The 14,624-nt window shown below is 39.6% G+C and overlaps 1 protein-coding gene across 1 annotated transcript; it reads left to right on the top strand.

Moving 5' to 3' along the window:
• The first annotated feature begins 3,274 nt into the window (after window positions 1–3,274).
• mad2l1 (MAD2 mitotic arrest deficient-like 1 (yeast)) lies at window positions 3,275–9,635 on the top strand. The gene is made up of 5 exons (XM_042512530.1): window positions 3,275–3,425; window positions 4,948–5,094; window positions 6,575–6,695; window positions 8,863–8,966; window positions 9,089–9,635. The coding sequence occupies exons 1-5, from the start codon at window positions 3,362–3,364 to the stop codon at window positions 9,259–9,261; spliced, it is 609 nt and encodes a 202-aa protein (XP_042368464.1). The 5' UTR covers window positions 3,275–3,361; the 3' UTR covers window positions 9,262–9,635.
• The last annotated feature ends 4,989 nt before the right edge of the window (window positions 9,636–14,624 follow it).

Here is a 14,624-nt window from a genome sequence, read left to right as displayed (position 1 = left end):
GGAACTCATGGAAGGATGGAAGGTCTTTTTTAGACAAACGCAACCAGGGACTTCACAAGAAAAGTTTTTTTAAAAAGGTTCAGACTGATGAAGTTGGGGTGCTTACAATAAATTCACATGCTAAAAGCCATGGGTCCACTGACAGAGAGGTTTTTAATAACAGACAACAGGTTTTTCTCATCAGAGTGACACAAACCACTTGTTCCTAGGCTGTAGATCAGTAAGAGTACACTTACGGGCCGGGAGCCAAATTTGGCCCCTAATAGGGAGCCAGATGGTCCCCCAACCATTTTCTAATTCACAACAAATATGAAGTGATTCACACTGGGAACTGATTTTTTGTACTTTTAGGTGACGGAGTGCCTAAAACAGCATAAAAATAGCGCTTGCTTATCACAAAAAGTGCCAGTGGAGGATCCCTCCTAACCCCTGACAGAGGTCCTGGGTGATACCCTATTGTCCTCAAATCCTACAAATGTCCCAAAATCCTACAAATGTTCTAAAATCTTAAAAACATCCTAAAATCCCAGAGATGTCCTAAAATCCTAAAGAGATGCCTAAAGTCCAAAAAATGTGCAAAATCATAGAAATGTCCTGAACGTCCTGAAATCATAGAAAAGGTCATATCTTCAACACTAAGTTCATGAACACAGTTTGTGTGTGTGTGAGTGTGTGTGTGTGTGTGTGTGTGTGTGTGTGCGTGTATGTGCAATACATTCACATTTGGTTTGTGTACAAGAATGCAGGAATGTTTGTGTGTGTGTGTGTGTGTGTGTGTGTGTGTGTGTGTGTGTGTGTGAATGAGACATGAGAATTCATTGCAGAGCTCCAGCTGTTGCATTTGCAGTGCCAGAGAACACGAGGCACGGGTCCAGCTGGCCCTGCGCTGAATGCCCATCACAGCAGCCAGTCAGCTCCAAGTAGGACAAACATAGCACCCATAGGACAGGAATGTGTAGAGACAGAATTTCATAACTTTCTGTGCTGTCCATATGTAAATAGCTATGCTACAGACACACCTTCCCAGGCTGTGAGTGAGGACTGAAGTAATGTTTCGCACGCTATATTGTGAGAGCCAAATGTGCACATGAAGCACATGTCAGTGTGTGAAACTGATGACCAGCTGACAAGTCGGCACACATTCAGCGTGTTGTACTATTCACCAAGGCAGAACACTTCAACTAATATCAGACTCAGAATCCAATGACCAGCTTAACAATTGAGTGTCAGTGATGGAGGAGCCTTGTAGACACGCTTGAGATTCTTTCTTTGTACTTTGTACTTGTGTCTTTTCACTCCTGAAATCAAACCTACACCTCTGCTAATACAGTACTATGTCAACTTTACAATGTGTATTGGTAACATCCAAATGTAGTTTGTGAAATGAATTGCACTGAAGGATTCAGCTGGCTCAATAAGGAGTGTCCAGACTTGGATAGAAAACTTCACTGAAGGGTTAAAGGCATCAGGTACCTTGAGGCTTTCAAACTCACAGCTCTCACAGAGCTAACATGGTCAGTTGTTTCATCTTTTGCTAATTCACCAAAACATCTTTTGTGATTGGGGAGCAGCCAGCATCAAATCAGAGCTGGACAACTGAATGGCTGATCAGGCTTTCTGCAGTTTAATGAAAGCACAATATCTTTTTTTTATTTTAATTTTTTAACAGTATTATTTTTGGGGCTTTCGTGCCATTAATTTAGCTTGAGTGTGAAAGGGGGAAAGGGGGGCGGCGACATGCAGCAAAGGGCCATGGCTGGAACTCAATCCATGGCCACTGCAGCAAGGACATAGCCTCTGTACATTGGGCGCCCGCTCTATCCACCGATCTCTTCACTTCTTTTATATAGATGATAACTAGACTTGAGGTTCTCTGAACAAAACAATACAAACAAAAGCATGTATATCAACATTTATATTATCATTACAGAGAAAATGCAAAAGAAGGATATCTTCCTGAGGCCATACAGAGAGAACAGCATTTCTTTGGGGGGGGCTGATGCCAGTGCCACCAGTCTCTGCCCTGAAACATGACTGTGGTGCTGAGGTCATTTGATATTAATCCAAAGAGGTGGCAGTTCAGACCAGCAGAGACTTGTTAAATGACGGTCGTTTGAGTTCACTTGTGGATTGTTACAACAGTTGGCTCGGGAAGCTGTAGGCTGAAGTTAAAAATGTCCACAAAACAACCCACACTGCTAAATGGAGTTCAGTTTGCACAACTTCCTGTGTATTTATTGACTGTTGTTGTGTGGCTGTGTGTTACAATCCCATCATGTAATTCAAAAGCGTTAAATGTGAATTCCCAAAGCACACAGGCTCATATTCCACTTTTAAAAATTAAAAAAATAAATAAATAAATAAATAACAGGCATCCTGTGATGAACACAGTGATTACTTTTTGTTTTACAATGTTATATTAATGACCCTATTAGAACAATGTTCAGTCTATTCAAACTGTATTTTGCCAAATGCTGATGTCCCAGAGCTCTGTTATAAAATATTGACTGCCACCTTTCAATAGTTTAATTTTTATTTGCACACTTTTGGAATGAATTTGTCCCTTTTTTCTGAGGCGATACTGTGTGACTCAATCCTCATACAAACTAAGACTGTTATCCAACAATAATTTTTACAATTCAAAAATCTGACCCTTTGACCTAGAGCATCATCACTTTTCTTGTTCTGCTTTTAGATGCCTTTCACGTTTAACCCTTTGAACCCTGAGCAAATTGATGTGTTTCCTTTCAAACACATGGGGGAAAAGCAATGAGCAACTTGCTAAGAAATGTTCCATAAAATGCAAGAGATGAGTAGATATAGAATTATTTTCAGAATGCTAGGGAATAATGTATAGGGAAAAAAGAAAAAGAAAATAGGGGAAAATGTCCAGGGAAGTTGTGGAAAATATATTTATAGTAAATCAATATGATTACATATTTAAAATTATGTTACATTTTTTAAAGAAAAAAGAAATTGACTAATTTTCAGGTATTTTTCTTATACATTTTTACTTATTGCTTATTTATTATTGGGTCATGTCTTCTTTTGTTGCTCATTACCTTCTCCCAGTGTTTAAGGGTTAATTCATACAGTTAAATATGTCCATTTAAAATGTTAACAAATGTTAACGTCCTAGAAAATGATCCAAAGAAAAATATTAACGCGCACCGCCCTCTAGTGCAAGCAAAATGCAAGCGCAAGTTGACACGTCATCAACTGTGCGCCGTAATCCTCCGCGCACGCGCAATAGTGTGGAGGGAGGGGACAAATTTCAAACCGAACGGCGGGTAGTTGAAACCCAGACAGAAAACAAACAATAAGGGTTCATTATAAAGAATAAAACCAAAAGTGTAAGAAAATGACCAGCACACTGAAAGGAATTACTCTGAAGGGAAGCGCAGAGCTTGTGGCCGAGTTCTTCTGTAAGTATTTACATTCTTGGTGTTTGTGTTTCAGGTCGTTTTAACGCTTTCGACACGCAGACTCGCAGCAGACATGCTAACATGCGAACGGTGCTGGGCCTGTGCAGTGTCTGGGTTACTTACACTCAGCAACTCCAGTACAATACCTGAACATTGTGTTTAGAGCTGAGACTCCCTTGTTCATTTAAACATATAGCCGACCAAACTACGTCTGTTGTGTTTTGTGATTTTTTATTAATTATTTCAAGCTAAATCGTGTTCACAGTGCAGCAGTCTCACCCAGCATGGACTGTAGAGTTACTACCGAAAACAAATGTTACTAAACTTAAATAAGATTAGAAGTAAAAACAAAAACCTTTACAGAAGAACACTTTACAGCTGGCTGTTATGCGTGTAGAGATAGGTGCGGTTTGTTGTGTCAAATAAAGTTATGCGGAGTTCAACAGAAGACTAGATTACGTTAACACATCGGGAGAGGTGAAGGTCACTTTCCAACGTTGTACATATTTATAAAATAAAATACAATTCTCCCTTAACCTTTTGTAATTGATGTCAGTACATGTTTTTTTTTCTTTGATATTGGCTACTGTAAAGTTGGTCTTAAATTTAATTCCACGTGGCATTAAAAAGTCACTTGCCTCAAGCTGAAGGAGCCCTGTTCAAAGTGGAAACAGAAGTAAAATACAGAAAAACTGGTATCCTGCATGTTAACTTTAATTATGTATATGTCAGTTGCCTGTAGCCTACACTTTATCTACACCTAACCGGTAAGATCTCTATAATTAAATGTGTTTTTAATTGGTTGTTAATTACTTCTACTGTATATTATCATTCACCCCCATACATTTTTAGGGGTTGTTGTCACATTGTATATTAGGAGTAGGAATCACTAGAGATCTCATAATACAACATTATCATGATAGTCACCATACAATATTATTGCACTTTTTATGCAACAATTTTTCTTAAATGTTGTTATATGCAGAGTATTGCTATAAAATATAATGTGATATAGGGATTTATTGCCTTCAGTCAAATGCTAAATATGTCCTCGAAGGAAAAAAATGTCACCATCTGCGTTACCTAACATGATAAAGTTTCCAGTCTGTTTATCTTACTTGCTCTTAGTTAGATCATTTGCACAATATATTGCATATACTTTGACAGCATTGCATGAACTATCAAATGAACAATTACATTTCACGATTGATTAAATTCTTAACAACCAATTTATTGATCATAGATGAATTGTTATCATCCCTTGTTTTATTGTTCTATAAGGCTATCAAAAGATCAATATGCACTTGTAATATTATTAATATATGTAAAAAAAAGAAGAAGATACTCTGCATCGATACAATATATCCTCCACCCCAAACTCAAGTCAATTAGATAATGCAATAGCATTATCTAATTGACTTGTATTTTTGTTTCTTTTCTGTAGCTCCACTGTGAATCCTGTTTGACTGTTCTTGACTCGCTAAGGTTTTATCCTCTCTGTGATTCACCCTCTCCACCACAGCATTTGGTATCAACAGCATTCTTTACCAGCGGGGCATCTATCCTCCGGAGACATTCACCAGAGTCACCCACTATGACATGAGCCTGCAGCTCACCACTGATCTCAAACTGAAGAACTACCTGACCAATGTGGTGTCTCAACTCAAAGGTAGCCTCAGCGGCTTGCTTCTTAACAGCCTTTTTTCCTAGCAGGATTATCACTGTAGGTGGGGACAAAACAGTGCGCAGAGTTAACCCTGTTAAAAAAAACCCTATTTCATGGTCTCCTGCTGTTCTTGTTTCACATTCAAAGAGGCAATGGAGAACTTAATGAAGTCATTTTGAACTCATCTGAGTTTTATTTTGCTGGGTATCCCATTAATCCTCCCCAAACACCCACAAGAGGACAGTTGCTCTGTTTCCCTAATGTTGATTACATTTCTGCTCGGGTGCATTTCTACTGCAGGGTTCAGCTTGTAACACTCAACTCACTTTTGGTATCAGTACTTTTTCTTATGTCGTATTCCACTGCAGATAGTACACCCTCAGTGTAGGGGTTATTTTCAGCTGACTGCGACACTCGCTGAATTCTTTCATCAGCAAGCACACGGGGGGATGTCTACACTTTGTGAATTGTACAGTGAAGATTTTACGGCTGGCATTTTTAAAATCTGCAGTGAGTGAATCTAACAATTGCGGTTTCCGTTGGCTGTAGCGTGGCTATTTAAAAATGGCAGGTTGTTGACGATTGTTTTGTGTTGCACTTGTGTTCTCTCTAACCAATCAGTGGTTTAACTCCACCCTCTAGTATCTGCTCAGCTTGCTTGGGAACTCAACTGAGGTGGTACCAAAAAAGTACCAGATACTATCCACAAGTCTGACTTAAAAAATAAACAAAAACAAACTGTTCCAAGTGAGCGAGATTTGTAGAGCCATGTATTCAGTGGAAATACGTCATGTCTTTAAGCCTGACTGAATCTGACCTGTTCTTCCAATTTATTGCTTTATTTCATTAATTAGTGACAGTTGGCCGGCCGCGCTAATGCAACACATTGTCTGCAGTTTCTCTCACTTTCCCCGTTGGGCATTGCATATGTGCATGCTGAACATGGCACATGTTGACACATTTGGTACAGTCAACATGAAACATTTCTAAATGCCAAACATTAAAAAAATGAAATAAATAAATACATGCAAACAAACCTGAAACCACCCTGATCATGGAGCTTTATGCAGCAAAATAGGCTGAAGCTGACCCCAAACCTTATGTTTTCCTGGCTTTGGGTCAGGTATAGATTCCACCCACACTAATGCCTATTTTAATTATTGATTCATCTGCCAAAAGAATAATTTAATCTCCAAAAATCACAGCGTCACAGGGTTACACAGGGTTTCTATCAATAGTGGTATATTGTGACACCCTTAGCACAAGCATAACTGTAATATTTTCTTTATTGTATTTATTAATTTGTTATTTTAACCTATGACTAAATAGACAAATGTTTTTAAAAGAACAGGAAACAGATTGATGAAGGAAATTTGACCTCTGCCTGAGGTTATTGACTGAAGAAGGGTTATGTTTCAATCCCATCCTGACAGTTCAGTGTCAGGGTTTAATTCACTGAATGTATTTGTTGTGTGTGTTGCAGAGTGGCTATTTGAGTGCACAGTGCAGAAGCTGGTGTTGGTGATCACATGTCTGGAAACCAACGAGGTGCTGGAGAGATGGCAGTTTGACATCGAGTGTGACAAATCAGCCAAGGAGAGCAGGTCAGCTCCTCTACTGTCTGCTTGACTTTACAAGAGCAGTGTGCTTTCAAAAAAGTTTAACAGTATTTCCTACTTTCTACTTTCAGTTTAGCAACAAATGAAATAAAGATTTTTTAAGGATTTCTTTTTTTTTTAATCTTTTTTTTCTTTTTTAGATTATTTTTTTGGGCATTATTGCCTTTAATTGACAGGACAGTGTGAGTGTAAAAGGGGGAGAGGGAGGGGGAGACATGCAGCAAAGGGCCAAGGCTGGATTTGAACCCTCAGCTGCTGCAGGGAGCACACAGCATGGGGTGCAGCTCTATCCACCGAGCCACCAGGCACCCCTTTTTATGGATTTCTAATATTTAAAGGTTAAGTTTTCAGAATACAATTTGGGTCTTTATGTTAGCAGCAAGTCAGAGTCTGAGACTCCAGCAGATGGCGTCATGCCTCATCTGTCAGAGCTGCACAGCTTGATTTAGTCTGGTGATATTCTGTTTTTTCTTTTTCTTGTCACTAAATGCCATATGCAGAGCCAAACTAAGGGTGAATGTCTGCTAACAATACTGCATGTGTGTCTACAGTCTGATATAACTTCTTCCTTTCACACCAGTGAGCCACACTGTTAAACTAGGTGACATGTGCCTTCATTACCATGAGCACTGGGGGTGTAACTGTACACAAAATTTGTGGTTCAGCATGTACCTTGGATTTGGGGTCATGCGTTTTTATTTTATTTTTAATATGTTTTGTTTTTATTTTTCAGCACAGTAGGGAAAACCAAATAATGCAATATATATATATATGTATGTGTGTGTGTGTGTGTGTGTGTGTGTGTGTGTGTGTGTGTGTGTGTGTGTGTGTGTGTCTGTCTGTGTGTGTGTGTGTGTGTGTGTGTGTGTGTGTGTGTATCATTACTGCAGAACTGAAAACTAAAAACAAAACACAAAATAATAATACAATAAAAATGTGAGTTCTGGTGGACACTTATTTATTTGCTGAGCATCAAACATGACAAACAACTCCTAGTAATGTAAACCATTTCCGATGTAGTATACATCACTATCACAGGTCATGACAGTTACAGTAATGTAGCATCAGGACCGGTACCACAAGGCCGATGCTGCAATATAGCTCACAACTACAGTATGCACTGCTACTGCCACTCTTACATCAACATCGTCATCACTGCAATACAGTATGTACTGTTACTTTCACCCTATCATTGTCATCATCAACATACTACAATACAATATGTACTGTAACTGTCACCATATCATCATCATCATTCATAGTCATCATCACAGGTAATGGACACTGGAGCAGTTACCTCCTTCTGCTATTAGCATTCAAAGCATGAATTGAGACAAGAATGAAAGAATTTTATACCTGTTTTTTTTTTTTTGCAACAGATGTGCTTAGGTGTAGGCCAGATGGTAAAAGCCTGACTGATGCTTTTTTGAGCACTTGCTTATTAAATAAGTCATTTAAACTACTAAACTGTACCACTATCTTACTTGCCTGCTTTACAGTCCTAGCATATATATATATATATATATATATATATATATATATAATTTATGAAGAAAAGTGAAAACAACGGACTAACACACCTAGATAATGCGGTTGGGGGCCAATTTACTCTTTCATGTATACACCTCAGTCGAAACTGAAATGGCCTTGGTGTGCTGCACTTGCTCCATATACCTTGCACTGGGCTTTGACCTGGAAGTCGAACAGCATAAATTCATAAAAAAAAAGCTGCGAAAACAAAAGAAAAAGAATAAGCAATGAAAATTAAACAAGACAAAAGTAAAAAGTAGAGGGCAGAGTATGTACGAAATTTACAGTGCTGAAAAGTTGTCCATGTCACCTTGCACATGCAACCCGTTTGTCACTTGCCAACTTGTTTGGGATGTGACGTAATAGGTCAACAGGAAAAAGGTCCAATAGGAACTAGCTGAAAGAGGGCATATCTCCACCTGCTGTGGTGGAGTCAGATATACTTCCTTCAATAAATGGATTCTCCCCCAACGCTTGTATACTGGGGCAAGGACAGTAGTCCAGTTAAATGGCCTAATCGAGCTTAACTGTAGCTCCACTAAACTGCATGGAAACATACTGAGTGTGTATGTACACTTGCTTCAGATCATGCATGTTAACTCACTTCTTATGTGTCACCCAGTGCTCCCAGAGAGAAGTCCATTAAGACCATTCAGGATGAGATCCGCTCAGTTATCAGACAGATCACAGCCACGGTTACTTTCCTGCCGCTGCTGGAGACGCCCTGTGAGTAACTTCATCTCTGTTCAGCGCATTGCTCTGAGTTTCAGTTCTGGATTATGGGCATTTGAGTAAATTGTTAGTTGACTGATCCTTTGACACTCTGACCTTTGCCCCCTCCTCTCCAGGTGCATTTGACCTCCTTGTCTACACAGACAAGGACCTAGTGGTCCCTGAGAAGTGGGAAGAGTCTGGGCCACAGATCATTGACCAATCAGAGGAGGTGCGTCTTCGCTCCTTCACCACCTCCATCCACAAGGTGAACAGCATGGTGGCCTACAAGAGGACTGACTCAGCTTAAATGTGTAAACCAAGCCCCCCCCCCGCCATCCTACGTGCTGTACACACCAACCACTGCCCCGTATAGAAAACAGATTTTACAGAGCCCTGTCCTACCTCACTGTCTGCGTCTCTGTCCTCAGCCTTCTGTACTCTGTGTCCTCCTGTCATCCTTTTCACATATTCACTTTGTCTCACTTGTCTTGTGAGTGTGTAACAGCACCTGCTCTGTCTCCACTGATGTAAATATTTCTCTGAAGCAGTGATCTGTCTATCAGGACCAACTGTCTCTTTATTATTGTTTCCCCTTTCTCTAAAGTTGTTAAACTCTGTTTTAGAAGCTAGTGGTTTATATGTTAAACTTTTATAAAATGTCAAATAAATGTCTTTCGCTAAGGAGGTTTTGTGTTACTGCTTTTGTCCAGAAGGTGGCAGTGCAGCACAGTCCCTGGTTGGTTTCATGTGATTATGTGTGGGTTTGTTGAACAGTAAACAGAACACATAGTGAATAAGTTAAATTCTTTAAGGGGACATAGCATTAACTTGGCTCACAATGTTCAGTGGTGTCAACAGCTGCAGATGTGGAACATTTCTTCATAATATATCGGCATATTACAGCGTCTCACCTGCAGCTGACACCCTCACATCTCTTATCTAACAAAAAACCTCACTGATGTAATGCCCTCTCATTTACATGCAACAAAACAGATTTCTAAAAACAGTAATTCTCAACCTTAACAACCTGGAGACTAAAGCAGAAAAGAAATAATAGATATTTAATATTTTAGAAGCACAGAGGTCAGGCAGCACGCAACATGTTTTTCAGTCCTGGACACTTAACAAAGGCACAAACACAACCACTGATACAAATGAGCCTTATGAGCATGCTCATCTACTAAAGTGCAAAAGTTTTTTTTAAGAAGACACGCAAAAGTGCTTGAAAATTATTTGAATTTTATAACAATCCCTAGCAATTTAAAAATAATTTTTATCAATCTACAATTTCCCCACAATTTGCGTAACATTTTTCCCATTATGCTGAAAAAAATTGCACCTATTTGCTCAGAGTTTGAAGTTTAAAATACTTGTGAATGACATCTGAAAGCAGCACAAGAAAAGTGATGTTGCTCCAGGTTTTAAAGGGTTAAGGCAGGTGCCTACATGACCTCATGTTTATGTTAAAACTTTTCGGTTACTGTAACATAAGATGTTTGAGCTGCAGTCCACAGTAAGCTTGAAGGGCACACATACTACTAATGAGCTAGGGATTTTATTTCTTTCTTTTTGTATGCACAATATGAATTTAATGAAAAATCATCTGTATGACAGACAAGTAATAATTATTTGTGCATTATTTCCTTTTTAACTACTACAAGCCCTGCAGCAGCGGAGACACTAAAAATGATGAAGCAAGGTTTGGAGTTATGTTCACAACTTCAGCACACTGGAGTTTGCAGCCCTGCCAGTATTGACAGTGAAACTTGGACTTGGTGCTACTATTGGCACTACCCAATCCTAGTTTGGATTTGTTCAGAGCATTTCTAAAAAGAAAAACAGGACTTTAGAATTCTTTGCAAATTTATAAAAAAGAAAAAAACTGAGTTATCACATTGGCATAAATATTCAGACACTGCAGCAATACAGCCTCAAATCCTCTCAAGCGCTGTCAGGTTGGATGGGGACCAGCAGTGGACAGCCACTTTCAGGACTCTCCAGTGATGTTTGATTGGGTTTAAGTCCAGGCTCTAGCTGGGCCAATTGAGATTTACGGAGCTGTGCCTGAGCCAGTCCTGCGTTATTAAGCTGTGTGCTTAGGGACATTGTCCTGTTGGTGGGTAAATCTCAGGTTTTCACAAATGATTTCATGTTCTAAGCTCCATTCAGCTTTCCCCTCAGCCTGGACCCCTGATCCCTGACACCCAATCCCTGCTGCTGATTACCATCATATCAACATGCTTCACTGTTGGAATCAAGGTTTCCTCCTGACATGATGCTAATAACTGACACCAAAAAGTTGAGTGTTGATTTCATCAGACCAAAGAATCTTGTTTCTAACATTAGATGGGTTTCCATTACAGATTTGTGCAAACGTTACATTTCCACTGAGTGATATTCCATGACTTCTCTGGCAACAACATTCCAAGAAGCATGGTGATGGATGTTCAAAACATTAGCAGCTTTATTTCTATTGCAGCCATCACTCTAGCTGTCATTATTTCCAATAGGCCTCGTAGACGTGTTATGGAGCAATAATGGAAAGGCGTGCCCCTTATATGTGGGAGTGGCCACATATGAGGGATTTCTGGAAGGTGATAGTCCAGGATTTCACAGAGGAATTGTGGATTCAAAACTTCCAGATGATCCACTCAACCTTTAAAGAGTTAGGTGTTGCAATAACTGCTCTTGTAACGCCTGCTGTAGCATGAGGAAGCCAGTTCCTACTGACAAGCTTTTAGCCATAGCATCAAGTGACCTAGAAAAGCCAAAAAAAAAACTGTTTCCATTGCAGTTTTGCAAAACATGTCTTTTCACCTAATCTGAGGGTGCCTGTACACCTAACCTATTTTGTTCAATTAAAACAGACTCATGTCCTTTTGGTCCAGTTAGTACAGTTTATTTGGGCTGGTTTGGAAGCTATTGTGAAGCGGACTATGGTACATTTCGTTTGTAGTGTGAATGAAAATAAACCAAAATCAGGATTTTACGGACCTGCATGTGTAGTGCTTTTCTAGTTTGACCACCTAAAGTGCTTTCACACTACGAGCCACATTGACACTCACTGAAGTTGGTGGCTGAGGTTACCCTTACAAGATGCCACCTCCTACTCAATTTTTAACCATTCATCCAGATTCACACATAGATGGAACAGCCATCAGGGCATTATGGGGCTCAATATCTTGCACGACGATACTTTGACACAGTGATTGGGGAGCTGGGGATTGAACTGCCAACCTTCCATTTAGAGGATGACCCACTTTACCTCCTGAGTCACAGCTGCCCTCATTCATGTTATCAGATATTTGATTTTAGTGTGAGTTCTAAAAGCAACTCTCCTATAAATCCATCTGCTGACTGTCAAATCTGTTCAGCAAGTGATCTTATCATTGATCTGTAAAAGTATAACACATAACCCATGTATGCAAATCATACAGCAACAATGGCAACACGTGCATGTCAGCGCAGGTATTTTCTCTGATTAAAAAGCTCTGCCTTTATTTGACTGTGTATTTTGTCAATTCACTGAGTTCAAGTGTGTGACAGCCTGTACAAGCCGCCTCTTTTCACCCTGTCTCTACCCATTATTGATAATGTGCGGTTGATTTGCAGTCTAATGATGCTTATAATCAGTTATTTCTTCGTAAGATCTATGTGGCACCAAAGAAGATAAACAGACACAACAGCTCCTGATGATGCGGGATGACAAATGAATGTCAGTCTGTATAACTCAGTTTAGTCCTCCTCCTTCCTAGCATTCAGAGAGAACACATTCGAGCAGGTTAGCGAGTGCCCAGGTGTGGGTCATTGAAGAGGCACTGCCTTCAATTCAGCTGAGTCAAGCAGAAAGAACTGTGGGTACATTATGCAGGGGCGTCATAGTGGGGGGAAAAGTGGGACTGACTACCCAGGGCCCAAGTGGGGAGGGGGCCCTTATTGGGCCTGAAATAAAAATTATTTTTTTATTTTCATTTTTTTCTCTTTAAGTAGTGACTGCAATAAGTTAACTAAAATTGTCTGAGTTAATGAACAAACATTCAGAATTCCTTTCTAGAAAAAATGTGGAGTCTCTCTCAGAGGCCCCTCTCACATTTTTCAGGAGTGTAAAACAAAGTTATAGTTGTTTATTGCTTTTAATGGGTCATCGGGTAATGCAGGTGTGGTTATAACAATTGTACAGGGTTGGCTTGGGCCGTAGTGATGGGGCCCAATGAGATATGTTTTCATGGGGCCCAGAATTCGTGGTGACGCCCCTGACATTATGCCAACTGAGGATACACACATGCATCCTTGAAAATTCTCTGAAGGAAGGACTTAATTCAGTTCAGTTTCATTCATAAAGCCTCAAACCACAATATGCCTCAGAGGACTTTACAACATCCCTCTGTCCTTAGACCCTCACAGCAACTAAATAAAAACTTAGGAGTGACTGACAAGAGATCTCTCTTCCTCAACAGAGAGACGTGTAATAAATGTCATAAAGAACATTAAAATTACATTAGAAATTAAAGCTGCAAGCAGTGATGAATGGGCCCTTGAACCTGCGCGCACATCGGGGTTACTGGCAGGATGCTGACTAATGCAACTGTGTCTCTCTGAGAATGGGGAACACTCCATGCAGCTGTAAATTAGTGTTTCCTCCATGTAGTGTTGAGGCTGGGGATGCCTGTAGTTTTGTTGTAGAATGGTTGAGCTATAATCAGATATTTACATGTAGATGTCTCCAGGCTGTGACACTTAAGCACGATGTGAAGTTTGAGACAGATTGGACCATGCAAAGTCAAATGACAGCAGCTTCCTGTGTTATTATGGAATATCGAAATTTGCTTATAAATGAAAGGGTCCTTGACATTGGAACAGTCCTTCAGCAAGATTTGATAATGTAGCCTCCTTGAAATTCAGCCATTTAAGGATCCGTCCTTGACTTTGAGAAGGTCCAACTAGTTCTGCAGGGACTTTCTTGGCTTGCCAACTATGGTTTGGTTTTCTGATATGCACATCAGCTGTGACACCTTATGGCCATTCAATTCAATTTAAAACAGGTGGATTCCAACCAGTGGTGTAGACACAACTCTAATATGATCGAGATAAATGGAGGGCACCTGAGCTTATTTTCAAGCAAAGCAAAGTGTCTGAATACCTATGTCAATATAATCCTTTAGTATTTCTTTTTTAATGAATCTGTTAAACAATTGAATATCCTGTTATTACTTTGTCATTATGGAGCATTGACTATAGATTGACAAGGGAAAATTAATTTAAGTGATTTAAGCATACAGCTGCAACAGTAAATGTAAAAAACAAACAAACATAAACAAAACCAAACCAAAATGTATTGTACAACAAAGTTTTACCCATCAGACAGCAGTGCAGTATTGGTTTCTCTCCATGTGACGAGGTATCATTTTAACCTTTAATGAACCTGTGGCAGCATACATTCTTAATTATGTTATGCCCAGCTCGTTCAAGAGCATAACAAAGAAGGGAGGACCACACAGTAACCATTTAAATTAACAATACATTTATTAAAGATAACACAACAAAACAAATAAAGATGTAGGTCAGGGGGATATTCCAGGAAGCAGGTTATGTGAAAACTCTGAGTATGTTATCCCTGAGATGAGTGAAACTGTGTTATCCGTTCCAGAGAGAGAGTTAAGTCAAACTCTG

The sequence above is a fragment of the Plectropomus leopardus genome, chromosome 23 (genome assembly GCF_008729295.1).
Source record: "Plectropomus leopardus isolate mb chromosome 23, YSFRI_Pleo_2.0, whole genome shotgun sequence".
NCBI classification, from domain to species: Eukaryota; Metazoa; Chordata; class Actinopteri; order Perciformes; family Serranidae; genus Plectropomus; species Plectropomus leopardus.
The sequence above is the reverse complement of the archived record's forward strand: the minus strand, read 5'-3'. Positions and strand labels throughout refer to the sequence as shown.

Coding starts and splice junctions, on each gene's coding strand:
- mad2l1 (XM_042512530.1), top strand. CDS start 3,362: ATGACCAGCACACTGAAAGGAATTACTCTGAAGGGAAGCGCAGAGCTT. Junction 3,426..4,947: donor GCTTGTGGCCGAGTTCTTCT/GTAAGTATTTAC, acceptor TCTCCACCACAG/CATTTGGTATCAACAGCATT. Junction 8,967..9,088: donor GCCGCTGCTGGAGACGCCCT/GTGAGTAACTTC, acceptor CCTCCTCTCCAG/GTGCATTTGACCTCCTTGTC.